The sequence below is a fragment of the Tachyglossus aculeatus genome, chromosome 2 (genome assembly GCF_015852505.1).
Source record: "Tachyglossus aculeatus isolate mTacAcu1 chromosome 2, mTacAcu1.pri, whole genome shotgun sequence".
Taxonomy (NCBI): domain Eukaryota; kingdom Metazoa; phylum Chordata; class Mammalia; order Monotremata; family Tachyglossidae; genus Tachyglossus; species Tachyglossus aculeatus.
In genome coordinates, this window is record NC_052067.1 from 87,588,425 (window position 1) to 87,611,402 (window position 22,978).

The window sequence follows — 22,978 nt, forward strand, 5'->3', positions numbered from 1 at the left end:
GGCAGGGCTGGGATAAGAACCCTGATCCCCTGGTTGCCAGGCCCATGCTTTATCCACTAGGCCATGCTGCTTCCCCATTTCTACCCTGAATCTCTTTTTCGCACAGATGGTCCCAAGGTTTGGGTCTTGATAATCTAAACCCCCTGACATTCACACAACATGTCTTCACCCAGCATGGAGAATTTTGGATCTTTCTTTCGGCAGGTGTGGTTTTGATGAACACAAACAAAGCCCTTTTTTCCTCTTCTTACACTCCCTTCTGCATCACCCTGACTTGCTCCCTTTACTCATCCCCCTGCCAAGCCCCACAGCACTTATGTATGTAACTGTAATTTATTTATTTATTTATATTAATGTCTGTCTCTCCCTCTAAGCTCGTTGTGGACAGGGAATGTGTTTGTTATTTTGTTATTTTGTTCTCTCTCAAGCAATTAGTACGGTGCTTTGCACACACAAAGTGGCTCAATAAATTTGATTTATTTATTGATTTACATTTCACACCCTGTATTTTATCTCAGGGCAGGCTGTCATGGGGTTTTCTCTGGGTGCCTGGGCCCTAGGGCGGAGGGGACTTTCCTCTTTTTCTTCTTGAAATGCCTTTGAAAGATGATTGCATTTTCAACCTATTGATGCCCTCCAGATCTTTCTCTATTCTGTTTTTTTTTTTAATGACTTTCTGGGCTTCTTCCTAAATCCTGAGCTGGCCTTCTTTCAGCTTTCCCCAGTTTATCAGGGGCTTGTTTGTGTGCTTAGTGCTTGGTTTGAGCACCCCTCCCCTGCCGCACCCCATCCTCTATCATCAGCCTACAACACAGGTTATACTGACCTATTCTCCTGCCCCGCATGAAGTGTAATTGTAATTAAAAGGGAGCTTTAAGGGAAGCCGCATGGCCTGGTGTAAAGAGCATGGCACTGGGAGTCCAAGGACCTGAGGTCCAATCCTGACTTCCCCACTTGCCTGCTGACCTTGGGTAAATCATTTGAATTCTCTGTACCTCAGTTTCTTCAACCATCAAATGGGGATTCAATACTTGTTCTCCCTTCTAGATTGTGAGCCCCATGTGGGACAAGGACAGTGTTTGATTAACTTTTATCTACCCCAGTGCTTAGAATAGTGCTTGACATATAGTAAGCCCTTAATAAATACCATAATCATCATGATTTAGAGGTTCCTTTCAAAGATTAGAAATTCCCTGTAGATGCCAAAAGTAAACCCATAAGCAGGTGCTGTTCTTAAAGCAGATTTCTGCTGTTTTCCTCAACCCCTCCACTTCTCTCAACCCAAAAAGTCTTAATCTGGTAGGTGTTTCTATGGTTACACATCATCACAGTTGTTCATGTAAGGTTAGGAATCCATCCCATTATATTTAGCTAAATTATCCGGGTACTAGCCTGGTTACTGAGCCCACTAAGGCAGAGGAGCAAGACTGTAAGAAGTGTGATCACGGAGAGGGGTTAGCAGAAAATGATACTTTGTTGAATTTCTGGGGTGCTGGTTGTTTTGGACGATGGTGGTGATGATGGAGGTAGTAGTAGTAGTAGCAGTGGAGGTGGTGCAGTGGTGGTGGTCTGCTTCTATAACTGCTGCCACTGGCCCACAGGTGTTTTCTTGTCCACTGTTGTCTTACACCTTGCGGTATTTTGAAAATGGAGACAACATGTTGAAGAGAGAGCAACTATTCCAATCCTGCCCCACTTCCATATAATGTCAGAGGTGCCCTGGGGAACCTGCCTTGAGACTGAGAAAGGAATGTGATTCCCATAACGAGGGAGATTTACTCTTTGTACCCATAAAGCGAGGCAGAGGGCAAGCCGTGGAGCTAGCTGGCTCTTACCCAGGCAGGTGTTCGACTGATGAGTGAATCATCTGCTCTTGACAGTGTAAAGAAGCCAAGAAAGGAAACACAATCCACCCTTTCTTCTCCAACCAGATGGCCACCCTGCTAGTCTGGGCACTTTTCATGTCTCCTTGTTGTTCATTCATTCATTCATTCATTCAATTGTATTTATTGAGTGCTTACTGTGTGCAGAGCACTGTACTAAGCTCTTGGGAGACTATAATACAACAAAGTACATTCCCTGCCCACATTGTGCAGTCTAGAGGAGAAAGACACTGATATAAGTAAATTACAGATATTAATAAATTTCAGATATGGATTACAGGTTGACCTCCTGCTTGCCAAATCCAACGGCTCATATTCTGTCCTAATCCTCCTCGACCTCTCAGCTGCCTTTGACACTGTGGACCACCCCCTTCTCCTCAACACGCTATCTGACCTTGGCTTCACAGACTCCGTCCTCTCCTGGTTCTCCTCTTATCTCTCCGGTCATTCTTTCTCAGTCTCTTTTGCAGGCTCCTCCTCCCCCTCCCATCCTCTTACTGTGGGGGTTCCCCAAGGTTCAGTGCTTGGTCCCCATCTGTTCTCAATCTACACGCACTCCCTTGGTGACCTCATTCGCTCCCACGGCTTCAACTATCATCTCTACGCTGATGACACCCAGATCTACATCTCTGCCCCTGCTCTCTCCCCCTCCCTCCAGGCTCGCATCTCCTCCTGCCTTCAGGACATCTCCATCTGGGTGTCCGCCCGCTACCTAAAGCTCAACATGTCCAAGACTGAACTCCTTGTCTTCCCTCCCAAACCTTGTCCTCTCCCTGACTTTCCCATCTCTGTTGACGGCACTACCATCCTTCCCGTCTCACAAGCCCGCAACCTTGGTGTCATCCTCGACTCCGCTCTCTCATTCACCCCTCACATCCAAGCCGTCACCAAAACCTGCCAGTCTCAGCTCCGCAACATTGCCAAGATCCGCCCTTTCCTCTCCATCCAAACTGCTACCCTGCTCATTCAAGCTCTCATCCTATCCCGTCTGGACTACTGCACCAGCCTTCTCTCTGATCTCCCATCCTCGTGTCTCTCTCCACTTCAATCCATACTTCATGCTGCTGCCCGGATTATCTTTGTCCAGAAACGCTCTGGGCATATTACTCCCCTCCTCAAAAATCTCCAGTGGCTACCAATCAATCTGCGCATCAGGCAGAAACTCCTCACCCTGGGCTTCAAGGCTGTCCATCACCTCGCCCCCTCCTACCTCACCTCCCTTCTCTCCTTCTACTGCCCAGCCCGCACCCTCCGCTCCTCCACCGCTAATCTCCTCACTGTACCTCGTTCTCACCTGTCCCGCCGTCGACCCCCGGCCCACGTCATTCCCCGGGCCTGGAATGCCCTCCCTCTGCCCCTCCGCCAAGCTAGCTCTCTTCCTCCCTTCAAGGCCCTGCTGAGAGCTCACCTCCTCCAGGAGGCCTTCCCAGACTGAGCCCCTTCCTTCCTCTCCCCCTCGTCCCCCTCTCCATCCCCCCATCTTACCTCCTTCCCTTCCCCACAGCACCTGTATATATGTATATATGGTTGTACATATTTATTACTCTATTTATTTATTTATTTATTTTACTTGTACATTTCTATCCTATCTATTTTATTTTGTTGGTATGTTTGGTTCTGTTCTCTGTCTCCCCCTTTTAGACTGTGAGCCCACTGTTGGGTAGGGACTGTCTCTATGTGATGCCAATTTGTACTTCCCAAGCGCTTAGTACAGTGCTCTGCACATAGTAAGCACTCAATAAATACGATTGATTGATTGATTGATTCTCCCTGCCCTGGATCTTTCCCTTCTCCAGCCCTTACTTAACTCTGTTCCTGGATACTTTTCTAAAATGTCATACTGCACAAATCTCTCCATACTTTATTGCCTGTTTCACTCCACATCAAGGAGAAACCCCTGACCATTGGCTTTAACACTGTCAGCTCTTCCCTCTTAGTTGTTCACCCTCTTCTCCCACTACACTCTATGATCGTCTCAATTTAACCTATTCACTGTGACTCAGTTATATCTCTGCCCCTCTGAACCCTAACTCACTCCTTCCCTGCTGTTTGGAACATACTCCCCCACAATCAAGTCTGCCAGACCATTGTTCTTAATAATAACAATAACAGTAATTCTGGTATTTGTTAAACGCTTACTATGTGTCAGGCACTGTTCGAAGCATTAGGGTGGATACAAACAAATTGGGTTGGACACAGTCTCTTTCCCACATGAGGCTCACAACCTTAATCCCATCTTTAAATCTTTAAAGCTCTTCCCATCTTTAAAGCCTTTCTAAAGTTGTATCTCCTCAAAAGGTTTTATTTGATCCATTTCCTCTTCTAGCCACTACCAACTCAACAGTTCTGCACTATGTGACTGTTTACAATCCACCTGTAGCCTTTCTGTATGTATCATCTTACATGTCCTATTTAAACCCTAAACCATATTCATATCCACTTTTACTACCTCCTACCTGTAAATTATCCCAGTGCCTATGTCCCTTGCTATGTCCCTTTGCACAGAGGAAACCCTTATCAATATAATAAATATAATAGGAATTTTTTGCTAAGATGATTATGTAGAAGGTAAATTCTTTAGTTATTTTTATTTGAGGCAAACACAAATGAATGAGGATAAATGTATTTATCATAGAACATTTTCCTGTCACCAAATTCAATTGAACAGAGAGTGAAGGAGAAAGGAGCAGAAATTTATAGAAGAAACTACTGACTGAGGTCAGGTGTAGGAACATCTTATAACCTCCAGTTACTTTATTTCAGGCATTGTTTCAGTTTTTTAAACTAAATTGAATTTGTGTTTCTCACATCAGATTGTAATCAAACCGAGAAAACTGGGAAACTGATAATGAGACTGAGAAATTGAATGACTAATCTTGGACTGGATTTCTCACCCTGCTGTTATCTATCAGGGTTCTAGCTCAGCTAATACAGTAGTCATTTATTTGAAGCATGTCCGATTTAGGCTAGTTCTGATGATCAGTCAAAGAGCTGGGTTTGGCAATCTCAGACTAGGTCCACACTCAAGATGAAACTTTAGGGCTAGATCTGCATAGGACCAATTTAAATCACAAGTAGTAGTAATATATTTTAGGTGGTTACTGTGTATAGAGTATTGTACTAATCTCTGGGAGAGAACACACAAGAAGGAATTAGACATGGTACCTGCCTCTCAGGGAACTGACAAAGAGTTTAAGTGGGGAGAAAGGATTGGAAACAGAGACATCAGGAATAAAGAAACATTAGTACAGAACACAAAACAATAAACAAATGAAAATCAAAAATCAGTAGGATGCTGTCAGTAGAGGAGCAGAATTTCAGGCTCCTCATGGCTGAGTCCAAGGTGTATCCATAATGATAATAATAATAATAATAATAGTATTTGTTAAGCACTTACTATGTACAAAGCGCTGTTCTAAGAGCTGGGGAGGTTACAAGGTGATCAGATTGTCCCACGGGGGGCTCACGTTTTTAATCCCCATTTTACAGATGAGGTAACTGAGGCCCAGAGAAGTTAAGCGACTTGCCCAAAGTCACACAGCGGACAGTTGGCGGAGGTGGAATTTGAACCCACGATCTCTGACTCCAAAGCCTGTGTTCTTTCCACTGAGCCGCGGTGCTTCACAGCAATTGCTACTGCAACCAACAAGAGTTCCCAAGGTTTTGTGGCTGCCTCAAATGGATTTGGTAATAGACATAATAATTGATAATGGTTAAGAGAAGCAGCATGATTCAGTGGAAAGAGCATGGGCTTGGGACTCAGAGGATGTGGGTTCTAATCCCGCCTTTGCCACATGTCTGCTGTGTGACCTTGGACAAGTCATTTAACATCTCTGAGCCTCAGTTACTTCATCTGTAAAATGGGGATTAAGATGGTGAGCCCCACGTGGGGCAACGTGATCACCTTATATCCTCCCCAGTGCTTAGAACAGTGCCTCGCACATAGTAAGCGCTTAACAAACACCATCATTATTATTATTATATCTATCCCAGTGCTTAGAACAGTGCTTGGCACATAGTAAGTGTTTAACAACTACCATAATTATTATTATTACTTATTAGCCAGCTGTTGGTGGGGAGATTTAATGTGAATCACAAGGCTAAAAAGCATTATAGTGAGCTTGGAAAAGGTGCCTTCTAAATGGCCTAAAACCTGCTTTAATGACAGCCGCTGCCAGGTGGCTCTGCATTATCCCACACTCACCTCCACCCTTTTCATGACTTTCATGAATGGCAGATGGTGGCCCCACGATGGAAGATTGAAGAGTCTGAAGTCAGGCAGTTGGCTTTAACATCTTTAACACCTTTAACGGCATGGTCTAACGGAAAGAGCGCAGGCCTCAGTCAGAGAACCTGGATTCTAATCCCAGCACTGCTAATTGCTTGCTGTGTATCCTCGGCCATGTCATTCAGCTTCTCTGTGCCTCAGTTACCTCATCTGTAAAATGGAGGTTAAATCCTCCTCCCTCCAGCTACGAGCCCCATGTGGGACAGGGACTGTGTCCAACCTGATGAACTTGTATCTACCCCCAACCCCTTAGAACAGTGCTTGACAGACAAAAGCAGCATTCCCAGAATGAGCTCAGAGGTAGATTTAGTGTTTTATAATTCCCAGATCTGCTGCTATGTCTAGGGAAATCCTTTTAGTGTTATATTAAATTGGACCCTGAATTTGTAGAACACTTTAATTTTTTCCAGATTAAGGCAGTGGTAAAAGTGAAAGTGAGGGCTTAATTAGGGAAGGCCTCTTAGAGGAGAGGTGCCTTCAAAAAGGCTTTGAGGGGGGTAGAGTAATTGTCTGTCAGATATGAAGAGGGAGAGTATTCCAAGCCAGAGGCAGGATGTGGGCGAGAGGTCGGCAGCAAGACAGATGAGACTGAGGTACAGTGAGTAGGTTGGCATTAGAGAAACTAAGTGTGTGGGATGTGTTGTACTAGGAGAGCACCAACGTGAGGTAGGAGGGGACAAGATGATTGAGTGCTTTAAAGCCAGTGGTAAGGAGTTTCTGTTTGATGTGGAGGTGAATGAGCAACTACTGGAGGTTCTTGAGGAGTTGGAAAAGCATGGATTGAATGTTTTTGTAGAAAACTGATCCGGAAACCATCCTCCCTGTCTCACTAACCTGTAACCTTAACATTATCCAAGACTCATCTCACTCATTCAACCCACATATTCAATCTGTCACCAAATCCTGTCAAATCACCCTTAATAACCACTAAAATCTGCCCTTTTCTCTCCATCCAAACTACCACATTAATCCAAGCACATATCCTGTCCTGACTTGACTACTGCATCAGCCTCCTTGCCTACCTCCCTGTCTCCTGTCTCTCCCTACTCCTACCTCACTCTGCTGCCTAAATCATTTTTTCTATAAAACTACTGTGTCTACATTTCCCCACTCCTCAAGAACCTCTACTGGTTGCTCATTCGACTTCACATCAAACAGAAACTCCTTACCGTAGATTTTAAAGCACTTGATCAGCTCTTCCCCCTCCTACCTAATCTCTCTGATTTCCTACCTCAACCCAAACCACATACTTTGCTCCTCTAATGCCATCCTATTCATTATACCTTTATCTCATCTATCTCACCACCGACCTCTTGCCCACATCCTGCCTCTGGCTGGAACTCCCTCCTCCTCCATCTCCTCACTATCCCACCTTCAAAGCCTGTTTTTAATTTTGTTTTAAAAGGAATACATTTCCTCAACTGATGAGGCCCAGGACAGGGATAGAAGTGGCTTTGCATGCATATTAATTCATTAATCCAATCATATTTATTGAGCGCTTACTGCATGCAGAGCACTGTACTAAGCACTTGGGAAGTACAAGTTGGCAACATATAGAGATGGTCCCTACCCAACAATGGGCTCACAGTCTAGAAGGGGGAAACAAACAACAAAACAAGTAGACAGGTGTCATATTTCTCGTTGGTGGGTTCCCAAGGGATTGTGGATACTGAGGGAGCTGTCCCAGGCTCTCCTGGGTAATTCCACCCTTGGCTGAAAGTCAGGGAACTATTTCCTTCAGCATCAGCATTGACCGACCAACTACTTACTGTGTTCAGAGCACTGTACTGGGAGCTGGAAGCACAACAGTAAAGTGCCTGCTCTTGAAGACGTTACTTTGGTTTGTTTCACAGTCAGAGGGTCTTCTAAGGTGGATTAGTTCCCTTAAGATTTGGGTTGCTATTCCTCTACTTCAATCTCTTTTGATTCCCATTGTTCATAGAATCAAACATGGCTTCACCTAGCTAGTCAAATGCCATACTAACCCAGAGCCGATCCCTGAATATCATAGCCTGAATGTCATAGAGAAGCAGTGTGGCTCAGTGGAAAGAGCCTGGGCTTTGGAGTCAGAGGTCATGGGTTCGAATCCCGACTGCCACTTGTCAGCCATGTGACCTTGGGTAAATCACTTCACTTCTCTGGGCCTCAGTTACTTTATCTGTAAAATGGGGATTAAGACTGTGAGCCCCACATGGGACAACCTGATCACCTTGTATACCCCCGAGTGCTTAGAACAGTGCTTTGCACATAATAAGTGCTTAACAAATACCATTATTATTATTATTATTATTATTATTATTATTGCCTAAATTTAATTTTGTTTTATAAGGAATCAGTTCCCTCAACAGGGTTCCCAGACTTCACTGTATAGCTCTCTCAGTTTGTCTGTCACTCTGTTATTTATCCAGTTCCACTCAGTGAGTTGCCCTTATCTTAAGCTATTAGGTGCATGAGAGAGTCAGCCCTTTACCCAGGGAATTCAAATGACCCCGAAGTAGAATGTCTTAGTGGGAAAAGAACAGGCCAGACAATCAAGAAACCTGAGTTCTAATCCCAGCTTTGCCACTTGCCTGCTGGGTGACCTTGGGCAAATCACTTCACCTCTCTGTGCCCGTTTCATCATCTGCAAAAATGTGGGTAAAAGACCTGTTTTACTTCCCCCTTATATGAGCCCCATGTGGGACAAGGCCTGGGTCCACTCTTGCTTGTATTGTATCAATCAATAGTATTCACTGAGCATTTACTGGTTGCAGAGCACTGTACTAAGTTCTTGGAAGAGTACAATCACGATCCCCCTAGTGCTTAGCATAGTCCTTGGCACAAAGCAAGCCCTTAAGAAATACCACAGTTTTATTATTAACTTGTTGGTGAGACACGTACCTCTGTCAAATTTCCCCTGGAAATTCTGTGAGCTTTGAAGGTGTTGCTGTGTGTTCAAAACTAGCATCATGGCCTAGTGGAGAGAACACAGGGCTAGGGGTCTGTGGACTAGAATCCTAACTGTGGCTTGGTCGTTTGCCTGCTCTGTGATCTTGGGCAAGTTACTTGACTTCTTTGTGCCTCACTTTCATCATCTATAAATGGGGTTTAATTGTCTGATTGCCCTCTCAGACTGTAAGTCCCATGTAGGACAGGGGCTGGGTCAGACCTGATAATCTTGGAATTACCCAGTGTTTGACACATAGTAAGTACTTAACAAATATTATTATGATGATGATATTATTATTATTACTATTATTATTACTCTATTATCCCAGGATTTCCAACTGTCCCCATCCTGGGAGAAGATTCAAATCTTATTTTGGGGGGCAGAGTGTATTTAATCAGGTGAGCATTTTGAATGAAAACTTTGTTTTTTTATAGAAAAAATGTGAAGCACATTCTAGCAAAGAACAAGGCTTTACAGTGGACCAGAACCTATATTTTGCCTGAGTTTCCCTATGACGTCAAGTGCATGTTAATGGAGCAAAAGTGTCCAGATCACAGCATGAGGATTAGGATTATTGAATTTTTACAGGCAGACATGACAAAGTACCTAGAAGGATCCTTGTAAGTAAAATCCTTGGATTCATGGTTATAAAGGAAACAGCTGGGGGTCGGAGTTGATAAAGTATTTCAAGGAATCATGTTAATCAGGAATTAGTTTGTCAATGAGTCATGTACTTTAATTACTAATGATTGGCATGTTCATTTCTTTATGGACTGGTTGAAAAATTCAATTTTGAGTAACAAATTGAATGTAGCATCCAAATGTTGAAGCGCAGGTATAAGTTTGGATTCAATCACTAGTATTTATCATCTGTTTATTTATTGACTGTATGGTATGCAAAGAGCTTGGGAGAGTTCCAATAGAATTAGTAGATCTGAATTCTGCCCTAAAGGAGTTTACAGTTTAGCCATTCAGTGGGAACCATTTCAGCTGCCATCTCATTGGAACAGGTACCCAACCACCCAACAGTACAACGATGTTGTCAATGCCCTGCTGCAGGCCTATCCGTTCCTAGATGAAGAGGGGAATGGCTTTGTAAGTATGCAAACTGGCACAGCTCAAGGTATCCCATCTCCTCTTCTTCAACTAAACAGAAAAATGGGATTCTTTCCTTTACGGCAATTTCTCTTGACTATCAATCAGTAAGCAACTAGTTGGATAAGCCCAACTACTTGGACTAGCCTAAAAATTCAGTTGATGATCTGGGGTTCCTAGAAGGGAGCTTGTTTAATAGTTTAGTTGGCTGTATACCCCATTAAGCACTTTGACATTCACCCAATGCTATACTATTTCCCCTATGCCTAAGATACTATAATGGCTGTCTTCCCCTGTAGGTTGTAAGCCACTTGTGGGCAGGGATTGCATCTACTTAATTGTTGTACTTTTCCAAGTGCTTAGTACTGTGCTCTGTAGACTGTGAGCCCTTAAGAAATACCTCTGATTGCTTGATTGCTCAGTGCTATATGTTTAATTCATAATAATCAATGCCTCAATTTGCTTTTTCACTGCTGCATGTCTTACCCAACTCTGCTGTTTTGAGCCTGAAAGAAATGTGCTCTGATGATGATGAAGAGGTACACTGGAGAGTAAGAATTGGTTATCAAACTAGGCCCAGTTGTAAACTGGTTTAAAGCTAGCGCTATCAAGAAAATGTTAATCAATCAATCAATGATATTTTTACTCAGCTCTTATTGTGTGCAAAGCACTGAACTAAGTGCTTGGGAGAATACAATGCAATAGAGTTGGTAGACATGTTCCCTGCCCACAGTGATCTTGCAGTCTAGGAAGTGATATAGTGCAGTAAAATTTTTTCTACTAAATCACTGAAGCCAGGGGAATTGTACAGGCCCCTCTAGAAGTTTTGTTTTTTATGGTATTTATTCATATGCTCATTATGTGTCAAACACTGTCTAAGCTCTGGGTGGATACAAATTAATCAGGTCGGTCACAGCCCCTGTCCCGCATAGAGTTCACTGTCTAAGTAGGAGGGAAAATGGCAAGGAGTCCCTATTTTACAGTTGAGCAAACTGAGGCATAGAGAAGATAAGCAACGTGCCTGAAGTCACACAGCAAGCAACTGGCAGAGCCAAGATTAGAGCCCAGGTCTTCTGATTCTCAGTCCCTTTCTTTGGAGGTTATCATTGTGTTTTTGGGGAGACTTCTTTTCAGCCTGACAGGATAACAACAGCTTTCCCAGAGACTCTCTGACTACTCTGGGTTGAAGCTTTGGGAGAAGTAGAAATCAACAGCTTTCCCAGAGACTCTCTGACTACTCTGGGTTGAAGCTTTGGGAGAAGTAGAAATGGTCAGTGGGTTGAGTCTTTGGTGTAGGTCTTTTCTCCAGTGACTTCTGTAGAAGCAACATGGCCTAGTGGATAGAGCACAGGCCTGGGAGACAGAAGAATCTGTGTTCTAATCCCAGATCCACTACTTGCCTGCTGTGTGAATTTGGGCAAGTCACTTAATTTCTTAGTGCCTCAGTATCCTCATCTGTTAAATGAGAATTCAAAACCTATTCTCCCTTCTACTTAGACTGTGAACCACATAGTAAATGCTTTGAAAAGTACCATCATAATTGTTATTAATAATAATTTATAACTATGGTATTTAAGCATTTACTATGTGCCAGGTACTGTACTAAACACTGCAGTGGGTACAAGCAAATTGGGTTGGACATAGTCCCTGTCCCGTATAGGGCTCACAGTCTTAATCCCCATTTCTCAAATGAGGTACGTGAGGCACAGAGAAGTGAAGTGACTTGCCTAAGGCCACACAGCAGACAAGAGGCGGAGCTGGGGTTAGAACCCATGACCCTCTGACTCCCAGGCCTGAGCTCTATTCACTGTGTCATGCTGCTTCCCATGATATTATTGTTATCATTATTAAGGAACTAGGGCCACATCAACCTTAGGGCAAAATGAGTCCACTGAATTTAGAGCCCCCTGCCCCAAACCCAGTTTCTAACTGGGAGGGGTTTCTTAACCACACCTGTATCATTCCTCTTCACTCCTTTCTGTCACTGCTTCCCTGGCAAGACCAGGTTAGGGAGGGTATGCAAAAATGAGTGCATACATGTTTGATGGACAGGAAGTTGTAATAAGCCTGGTTAAGCGGGCACCAGACTCTCTGTGCCATGGACCTTTAGATCTTCAATCTGGGACCTCTGGTATGGTTGGAGTAGTGGGTCCAGGTATTCCATTATTCGATCCCAGAGCCCATTTTTCTCAAGAGTTCATAGGATAGGATTGTCCTCATCTGTTGTCTCATTAGGGTGGAGCAAGGAGATTAAGGGGTGGAAATGAGTGAAGAGAGTAGGGGGAGTGAGAGACTTATTTTTAAAAAATGTAAACAGAACTTAATCTCCGGGAATCAGCTGTTCTGAGAGCTCCTAGCAATCAATCAATCAATCAATCATATTTATTGAGTGCTTACTGTGTGCAGAGAACTGTACTAAGCGCTTGGGAAGTATGAGATGGCAACATATAGAGACGGTCCCTACCCAACAGTGGGCTCACAGTCTAGAAGACTTAGCAGACTTAGTGGTGGGTGAGGAGACTCTCCCATCTGCTCTGGATGTCCGGGATGAGACCCCGGACAGGCTTCAGAGCTTCAGGCCAAAGGAGCAAGGGTCCTGAAACAACATAGCATTTCTTCAGAAATAATTACCCCTTTCTGGCATTTGCAAGTGATGTGATCACCCAGGATGCTGGACTTATCCAAATCTTGGTTTTTGAGGTGAGGGATCTATATAAGAGCAAGGTGAAAGATGACATTCACCCAAGCAGTTCATCAGTCAACCAATCAATGGAATTCATTGAGCACTTCGCATATGGCAGAGCACTGTACTAAGCACTTGGGAGAGTACACTACAACAGAGTGGGTTGGCACATCACCTGCCTGTTAAGAAGCTTATAGTCTAGGGGAGGAGCCAGTTTCCCAAGAAGACTCCAGAGGCCACAGATGAGGAGAAAGGAAATTCCCCAGGTGGGAAAAAAAAAGTATATATGACATAAAATCAATAGACCCTCCAAATATTCCATTTTAAAGGATATGTCAAGTTTATTGATTAAAAAATCATGCTAATGACATCTTATCAATGAACTAATTGTATGTAAACCAGTGAGTCAACTTTAACAAGATAAGGATAAACAATCCATTTAGACAATCAATCCTATTTAAAAGAGAGGGATAGAGAGAAAATGAGAAAATGCTAAAAGGGGCATCAAGAAAGGGGAATAAAATTGGAACAAGGACTTAGCACTTTGTTTCCAAATTATTGTTTTCCTCTCTATACTACACTGCTTCCCCTTAGAAGCAAGACAGAAAACATTTTCCCAGGTTGAGTGAAACACCTGAGTAATCTTGGCAAAGTTATGGCTGTTTCCTGGATATAAACAGCATGTTAGTAATATGCCAATTGGGTAACCCAAAGGGTTTCTAACATTTTTGAGACATATCTTAGACATTCCCCCTAGCACCCCCACAATCATGAGGCAAACCCAGAATCTGGTATTGCTCTTTCAGGCTGCAGCAGATGAGTTGTTGATCAGTCAGTGGCATGGAGTGCTTTCTCTGTGCAGAGCACTGTACTAAGTGCTTGGGAGAGTTCAATTCAATAGAGTTGGTAAGCATGATCCCTGCCCTCAAGTAGTTTACAATGGGGGCAGTGCTTTGAGTGGGGTGGAAATCTTTCAAAACTCAGAAATGTCAATGCATAGAAATTCTTCTTGGTTTATGCAAGTTGCTTCCAAGCCTCTGAAGAATGTTCATTTCTGTTTGTTGTTTGATATAGTTTCTATGGAAACGAGCCCTGAAAGATCGCTTCAAATATGTTCGGAGGCCGATAGAAGATGATGAACAGGTGATGAGGAACAAGTGTAAATTTGGCCACAGGAGGGGGCAGACAAGGAAGGTCTTGGCAGAAACGAGCTGTGATGAAATCCAGATTGTTCAGATAAAAGTAAGATTTCTGCAGCATGTTATGGAGTTTTTTTTTCTCTTCATGGCCTTTTTTAAGCCCTTACTCTGTGCCAGGCATTGTACTAAGTGCTGGGGTAGATAAGGTAATCGGGTTGGACACAGTTCTTGTCCCTCAGGGGGCTCACAGGATTAATTTTCATTTTACATATGAGGCAACTATTCATTCATTCATTCAATCTTATTTATTGAGTGCTTACTGTGTGCAAAGCACTGTACTAAGCACTTGGGAAATACAAGTTGGCAACATATAGAGATGGTCCCTATCCAACAACAGGCTCACAGTCTAGAAGGGAGAGACAGACAACAGAATAAAACGTGGACAGGTATCAAGTCATCAGAATAAATAGAAGTAAAGCTAGATACACATCATTAACAAAATAAATAGAATAGTAAATATGTACAAGTAAAATAGGGTAATAAATCTGTACAAACATATATACAGGTGCTGTGGGGAGGGGAAGGAGGTAGGGTGTGGGCGCTGGGGAGGAGGAGAGGAACTAATGCACAGAGAAGTGACTTGTCCAAGGCCACACAGCAGACAAGTGGCAGAGCCGGTCCTTCTGGCTAGAACCCAGGTCCTTCTGACTCTCTGGTCTATGCTCTTCCAGTAAGCCATGCTGCTTGTGAGGAGGGAAGGTGTCGGGACCCAGTGAACAATGATTATCTTAGTGTCCCTTTTGGAATTTATGCTTTAGAGAGAAGGGTCCTTCAGAGATTCTCACTGACTTTTTCATGCCTGTCAGGGTAAGACACCCAAGGTATTCACTTAATAATGATGGCATTTATTAAGCGCTTACGATGTGTAAAGCACTGTTCTAAGCGCTGGGGAGATTACAAAGTGATCAGGTTGTCCCTCGGGGGGCTCTCAATCTTAATCCCCGTTTTACAGATGAGGTAATTGAGGCACAGAGAAGTTAAGTGACTTGCTCAAAGCCACACAGCTGACAATTGGCAGAGCCTGGATTCGAACGCATGAACTCTGAATCCAAAGCCCGTGCTCTTTCCACTGAGCCATGCTGCTTCCACTTGTGTGTTGATGGGTGCAAAGGATGGCTGATATAAGATCTGGTTATCCTTTATGCATTTTAGAACACGATGTTTTACAAAATCAAATCCACACCCACCATGTCTAGGAGACATCACAGTCAATCACTGAGGACAAAATTTCTTAGGACTTTCTCATTTGAGTCTTTTATTGCGAGATAGAAACCATGTAACAGCCTATAAGAAAATGGATTCTTCTGTTTTGTCTTCTCAAACCACAGAGTAAGCCCACAGCCCCAAAACTTCACCCTGTGCCATTGAAAAAGCAGTGTGGCTCAGTGGAAAGAGCATGGGCTTTGGAGTCAGAGATCATGGGTCTAAATCCCGGCTCCAACGATTGTCAGCTGTGTGACTTAGGGCAAGTCACTTAACTTCTCTGTGCCTCAGTTACCTCATCTGTAAAATGAGGGTTAAGACTGTGAGCCCCCATGGGACAACCTGATCACCTTGTAACCTCCCAAGCACTTAGAACAGTGCTTTGCACATAGTAAGCACTTAATAAATGCCATCATCATTATTATTATTATTGAAGTGTGACCCTTCATAGTGGTAGAACAATTTAATAATAACTCTACAAGCCTCGGAACAGAATCTCAACTTCGAGGCTGACATCAGTTACCCTCTCTTGCCTTTAATTTGAATTGTAGGTTTGCACCATTGGCAGCTGGCTGGTAGAAGTTTACAGCTTGCTCCCTCCACCCACACGGAGTAGAGTTAAAGCTACTTTTCATTCATTCATTCATTCATTCAATCATATGTACTGAGCGCTTACTGTGTGCACAGCACTGTACTAACCACTTGGGAAGTACAAGTCGGCAACATATAGAGACGGTCCCTACCCAACAATGGGCTCACAGTCTAGAAGGGGGAGACAGACAACAAAACAAAACATGTAGACAGGTGTCAAAATCGTAAGAACAAATAGAATTAAAGCTATATGCACATCATTAACAACATAAATCGAATAGTAAATATGTACAAGTAAAATAGAGTAATAAATCTGTACATATATATATATATATATATAAATGCTGTGAGGAGGGGAAGGAGGTGGGATGGGGAGGAGGAGAGGAAAAACAGGACTCAGTCTGGGAAGGCCTCAGAGGAGGTGAGCTCTCAGTAGGGCTTTGAAGGGAGGAAGAGAGCTAGCTTGGCAGATGTGCGGAGGGAGGGCATTCCAGGCCAGGGGGAGGATGTGGGCCAGGGGTCGATGGCTGGACAGGCAAGAACGAGGTACAGTGAGGAGGTAGCGGCAGAGGAGTGGAGGGTGTGGGCTGGGCTGTAGAAGGAGAGAAGGGAGGTGAGGTAGGAGGGGGCGAGGTGATGGAGAACCTTGAAGCCGAGAGTGAGAAGTTTTTGCTTGATTCATAAATTGACAGGCAGTCATTGGAGATTTTTGAGGGGGCAAGTAACATGCCCCTTTTCATGTCCATGGAGTGACCTTTTTGAAAGGGCAGAGCAGAAGGCAGTCTTCAGTTTGGTGGGCACAGGAGTGCCATATCAGTGTGATTGACAAGATGATGATGAAGATTATGGTATTTGTTAAGTACTTACTATGTGCAAAGCACTGTCCTAAGTGCTGGGGGGGATATAAAGTGATCAGGTTGTCCCACGTGGGGCTCACAGTCTTAATCCCATTTACAGATGAGGTAACAGGCACAGAGAAGTTAAGTGGCTTGCCCAAGGTCCCACAGCTGACAAGTGGCAGACCCGGGATTCAAATCCATGACCTCTGACTCCAAAGCCCGTGCTCTTTCCACTGAGCCACGCTGCTTCTCCCATCTTCCTCATCTTTTGATGCATGAAAGACATAATCTAATCCATGGTTACTCAGTTGCCCTCACAAGAGAGGGAAAAACAAGAGGCAGGTTTTGCCTGTAAGAAATGAAGATGCCAGGAGTGAAGGAAAAGAAAAAAGGGAATAGTTGAACAAGAACTGTGAGGGGCAACAGATGAGGGAATGAAAAGGAAACAGCTGGTGAAAAGGCAGGAGAAGCACACCTTATCTGTAGGTTAACAAAAACCTGTGGGAGCATATAAAAAAGTATTTGATTTAGTAAGAAATTCACTGACAATATTTTTGGCTGAAGTGGATGAAAGATGGCTCTATAAGAGGAAGGTCTGGAATAGGAGACTAAAATAAATGGAGGAAAAAAGGAAGGAAGCCCCACTTCCTGTTCCAATTGGAGCTTTGGAAAAAAAGGTCGACAGCCCATTTAGGCCACTTCAGGAGAAGATTCACCAATGATTTTGTTGCACTTTTCAATCCGCGGCTCGAAAGACAACAAGCAGTTGTTGTTTGACAGGCTTGTTTAGATTTGAAAATAAATGAGATGAGCTGTTAACTCCACAGAAAGCAGTTTAGATCCCAACAAGCACTCAGAATGCCTTGCCTGCTAAAAAGGAATTTTATTTTCAACATTTTCGTTCTCTTGCTGTTTTTTGCTAATAACATATCCCATTTGTTTCCCTTAGCACCAAAAGCATAATGATATATTTTGCAAATAGCAATGATTTTTTTGCCCATCCTCTTACATATGTGTGTTTCACACGGTGGGGGGGGGGGGGGGGCGTTGAATAAGATGGGAAGAGTTGGAGAGACTGATAGTCGATTTGTATTCTGTGTGTAAAGTAATTGCTCCAAGCAGCAGGGGGTGAATTTACTAATATTGAAAAGTGTTAAAAATCAGCTGGCACTTGGAAACAGCTGGGTAAATTGCATGTAAATGAGGCCACACCTCCTGAAAGCATTGATTTGTCACTGATGATTGACAAAACACCTGGTAATACAGTCTACCAGGAACTGCCACAGACTGTCAGGCATTGAACTTGAGACCAAATAGTTAAAGATGAAATAAACTATATGAGTTATATTAATGTCTGTCTCCCACGCTAGATTGTAAAATCATTGTGGGCAGGGAATGTGTCTACCAACTCTCCCAAGTGCTTAGTACAGTGCTCTCTGCATACACTAAGCACTCAATAAATTAGATTTCTGTCCTCTGACAGCGACACTGAAAGCTGGAGTGACTGTAAGCTTGTCTGTCCCCTCTTGTGAGCAGGGGATGTGTCTATCAACTCTCTTGTACTGTACTCTCCCAAGTGCTTAGAAGAGTGCTCTGTACACACTAAGTGCTTAATATTGATGATGATGATCAAATAATAATAATTGTGGTATTAATTCAGCACTTACTATGTGCCAGGCACTGTACTAAGAGCTGGAGTGGATACAAAGTGATTGGGTTGAACATAGCCCCTGTCCCACTTGGGGCTCTCAATCTCAGTCCCCATTTTACAGATGAGGTAACTGAGGCAGAGAAGTGAAGTGACTTGTCTGAGGTCACACAGCTGACAAGTGGCAGAACTGGAATTAGAACCCATTACCTTATCATCATCATCAATCGTATTCATTGAGCGCTGTGTGCAGAGCACTGTACTAAGCGCTTGGGAAGTACAAGTTGGCAACATAATGACTCCCAGGCTCTTCCTCTATCCACTACACCATGCTGCTTCCCATCGTGTATTAAACCCCCCTTCCTCTTCTCCCACTCCCTTCGGTGCTGCCTTGAGTTGCTCCCTTTGTACTCCCCCCGCCCCACCCCCAGCCCTACAGCACTTACGTACATATCTGTAATTTATTTATATTATCAGCCTTCCCCGCCTCACCTTTTTACACTGTAAACTCGTTGTGGGCAGGGATTTTGTGTTTATTGTTGTATTGAACTCTCCCAAGCAGTTGGTACACTGCTCTGCACAAAGCGCTCAATAAATACAATTGAATGAATGGATGGATGAACACCCATTTTTGGATACACTTGGAAAGGCCTTTCCATGTCTCTGATTTTGAGGAAAGTAAAGAGTGTTCTTGAAGCCACTCGGATTTGCCTTCTTGCTTGCCCAGAGGCTACACGTCTCTGAGATTTTCAGGGGCTCTGGAAGCTGCAGCTCTACTTCCCATTCTGGTGACACCTCCTCCACGAGCTGCCTGGCTACATCTTCTCTGGCCCATGGGAAGGACAGGTTTCATCTGGGCACACTGGATATGCAGAACTTACCAAAGCCTAGGTGCCCCCAAGTGGGAGAGGGGAAGCGAAACAGACTTGGACTGGGTTAACTAGAGAGCCTTACTAGATGCATGCACTGAGTACTTGTTTTCCCCCATTCAAAGCTGCCTGAGGGTAGGGACCACTTACACTTCCTGTAGACTTGCTAGCACTTAGTACAGTGCTCTGCACACATTAAGTGCAGAGTAAATAGTAGTGATTGATGAAATGCCACTATGGTGGGGGAATCTGAAACACTAGTAATTTAATGCATACATTGCAGGAAGAAGAGGTTAATTTAGACTTCGAGGTGGATGATCACATTAACTGGTTTAAGCAAGAATTTGTGAAAACAGAAAAGAATTGGCAAGAAGTGGATGACAGAATGAGCAGGACCCTGGAAATACGAAGAAAGATGATTAACAACAAAACACCTTTGAAGGAAATTCTCAAAATGTTTCCTTTCCTAAAGTGCCCTTATCAGGTATGGGTAGGATGGTTTGTGAGAGATCTTGTCCTCTGCTTTAGCTGAACAATTGGCATGTTAGCACACTTCATAAATCAAGAAATCTCTTCCTGACGGACTCTTGATCAGGTCCAAAGATGGCAGCTCAAGGAGTGAATTATGGGAATTCAGTTTGCAGGAAGGGTGACAATAGTACAGGTCTGAAAAGAAGCCCCTGTTTACTATGGTAACTGGTACTTTTAAAAGCTGGGGCTCTTTGCGTCTGGAATTCTTGAATTCTCTTTCCAGTTGTCCCTACTCTTTGCTGTCGTTCTTTACAGTTTGTGTACATTCCCTCAACTGGAAATTGTGAAGGAAATCGCTCTCCAACCATCTATTTAAGGGTTGTCCTGAAGCTGAATGTGCTAAAAATTTCCAAGTATTCTGAGATTAGCTGAAAGGTAGAAAGAAGGATAAACTGTGAATAAAACAAAGCAGTTTCCACATGTTTGAATAAACATTACAGACTCATTTTTCAAATGGTATTTTTAAAGCATTTTCTATGTGTCAGGCACTGTAGTAAGTGCTTTGGTACATATGAGGTAATCAGGCTGGACAAGCTGAGTTGAGAAGAATACTGAGGTGGCTCAGGGGACAGCACAATGTACTGGGTGTGGAGAATAAACAGGAAATACAGAACTTTAGAGTTTTCTATAATTCAGAACACTTTATAATTCAACCAAAAAATTGCCTCAGTTTTTCAATATTGGTCATCTGTCCTGTATGCGGTGCTAACATACAATTCTGTTTTTCTCCTTGCCAGCTCTTCAGGGAGTTCCAGCTCCTTACACATACAGATATTTATAAAAAAACAGTAGAGATTTTGGAGGCCTATTCAGAAAATATACTGACTTTCTTTTCGGTGAGAGATAATCCAATTAATGTTATGCTGCAGGAAAAACTGAAACAACACATGGATGAAGACATTCTAAAATGTTAGTAAAATCTTTTTGCCTGCTGTCTTGGAAGTTTTGGCTTTAAGGTGCAGGAGTGTCAGAGAAATTGGAGCATCTTTTTAGATTGCAAAATTCCTTTCTACTACTATGAAAGTGATTTTCATTCCCATGAAATGCATACCATTGAACTTGGTTCTAATTAGTGCAGTGCCTGGCATATAGTAAGCACTTAACAAATATTGTAATTCTTATTAAATGCATGATGGGTGTCCTAGAATTTAGCACTGCTCAGTATCTCCTAAGGGCACTCAGTGAGTATTTGTTGGGATTGATGATGGTTTAAAGGTCATCAGTATTACTGGATTAAAGGTGATTTGCTCTCTGCTATAAAGTGATTTGCAATTGAACAGAAATGATGATAAGGATTTTCCTATTCACTGTCAATTTTTGGAAAGCTGTTTATGTTCTGGGCCCTAAACACTTTTGCTTTTCTTAGACATGAAGATGACAGCTACATGTCTGCTTCTGCCAGATGTCTTTGGCGATAATCCCAGTCTGTTTGCTGCTGTGAATGAGGAGGTATGTAATGTGTTGACTACTAGAGTATGTTCTAGAGTTCAGAGATGACAGGGAACTGAATTTTTTTTTCCCATTTTTGAACCCCGGTAGTGGAGGAATCAGGTACAGTTGACTTTGGTATTATCAAGAGGCTTTATTCTCATGCAGAAAGGCCTGATAAAAGATGGCTTTATTTAAGGCAGAGTGCTTTCATAAGACTGCTTTTAAGTAGTCCACACTAAATATGCCACAAAACTCTTAATCCATATCTTTCAAGCGTCAATGTATTTTCAAGCAAACTAAATTCTATTGGAAAAGATAACACTCCTGTCCCATCCAGGAGTGTCATAAATTGGTGCTTTCCCCTTACAGTATTTCTAAGACATCCCTTTAAGTTCCTTTTTCGCTTGCTTTCAGGTGCAGGTGCTGACCCCCGTGTTAGCAGTTAAGCACCCCTTCAACATCCACGCCTGTGAATTTGCCTTGTACTTAGAAAAAGAAAAGCTGACCCAGTTGGATGACTGCATTATGGCCCTGGCTGCCTTGACAGCTGCATTTCACGTGTTTGGGATCCAGTGTCCCAGAGGCTTGCACCACACACTCCACTTCCTGGAGACATTAATCTTCGATAGGCGCAGTCCCAGGACTCCCTCTCCAAAAGAAAAATCGTTCAGAACGTTAATTACTGAGCATTTATGCCCATCCTGAGTAGTCGTAAAACAACCACATTTTGATCAAGGAGGAGCAGTGTGGTCTAGTGGATACAGCGTGGGCTTGGGAGTCAGAAGGACCTGGGTCCTAATCACGGCTCTGCCATTTGTCTGCTGTTTAACCTTGGGCATGTCCATTCACTTCTCTGTGTCTCAGTTACCTCATCTGTACAATGGGGATAGACTTTGAGCCCCATGTGAGACATGGACAGAGTCCATATGAATTAGCTTGTCTCTACCCCAGAGGTTAATGCAGTGCCTAGCACAGAATAAGCTCTTAACAAGTATCATAAAAAAAGGAACTGCATTTCGTTTATAGGAGGATGCTAGGAAGGTTGATTGCGAATAGTTGTGGTAAGTGTATTTGGTGTCTGATTCTTAGGGTTGTTTTTTTCCCGTTTGTTAGGTCCAAAGTTAGCGCTTTTATATTCTTTTTCTATAGAAAGTTAAAAAAAATCAAGATAAATTGCTCTTGCATTTCCCTGATTTTTTGTCTTTTCAAAGAGCTTTTTCCTGTATTGCGCTCATGTTCTAACCAAGCCCCATGTCTGTTTTCAATTCAATCCGATGTAAACAAGGCACTTCTACCTTGTATTTCCTGTGTCCACTGCTTAGTCTCATGTTTTGTCTGCTGCTTCTTGCTGGAGAGAATAGTTGCTCCAATGCTTTCTAAACATTTTGTATACTAAGGTTCAGCCAGTTTCACTGTTTTCCAAGATCCCTGAATGCCACGCTCTGTGGATGATGCTGATGATTAAGAGAAATCTGGCCTGCAACACTAGCTATGAGCTTGTATAAACAGGGGAGGCAGCATGGCCAGTGGAAGGGGCATAGGACTGGGGGCCAGAAGACCTGGCTTCTAATTTCAGCTCTGCCACTTGCCTGCTCTATGATCTTGGGCAAGTCACTTCACTTCTCTGAGCCTCAGTTTCTTATCTGTTTAATGGGTATTCAATGCCTAGTCTCTCTCCCCGTTTGATCATGAGCCCCAAATGAACAGAGACTGTATCTGCTCTGATTCTGCACTTAGTACAATGCTTTGGATATAGTAAGTACTTAATACCTACCACAGATAAGACAGG

The 22,978-nt window shown here is 43.2% G+C and overlaps 1 protein-coding gene across 1 annotated transcript in view; it reads left to right on the forward strand.

The window, feature by feature from the left end:
* SAMD3 (sterile alpha motif domain containing 3) overlaps window positions 1–21,894 on the forward strand; it is a 39,641-nt gene extending 17,747 nt beyond the window's left edge. The window contains exons 4-10 of the mRNA XM_038762483.1: window positions 9,535–9,720; window positions 10,111–10,195; window positions 13,953–14,120; window positions 19,511–19,711; window positions 20,496–20,667; window positions 21,125–21,207; window positions 21,604–21,894. Of these exons, the coding sequence (XP_038618411.1) occupies window positions 9,535–9,720; window positions 10,111–10,195; window positions 13,953–14,120; window positions 19,511–19,711; window positions 20,496–20,667; window positions 21,125–21,207; window positions 21,604–21,894 (1,186 nt within the window). The remainder of the gene's footprint in view (window positions 1–9,534; window positions 9,721–10,110; window positions 10,196–13,952; window positions 14,121–19,510; window positions 19,712–20,495; window positions 20,668–21,124; window positions 21,208–21,603) is intronic.
* Window positions 21,895–22,978: the final 1,084 nt, after the last annotated feature.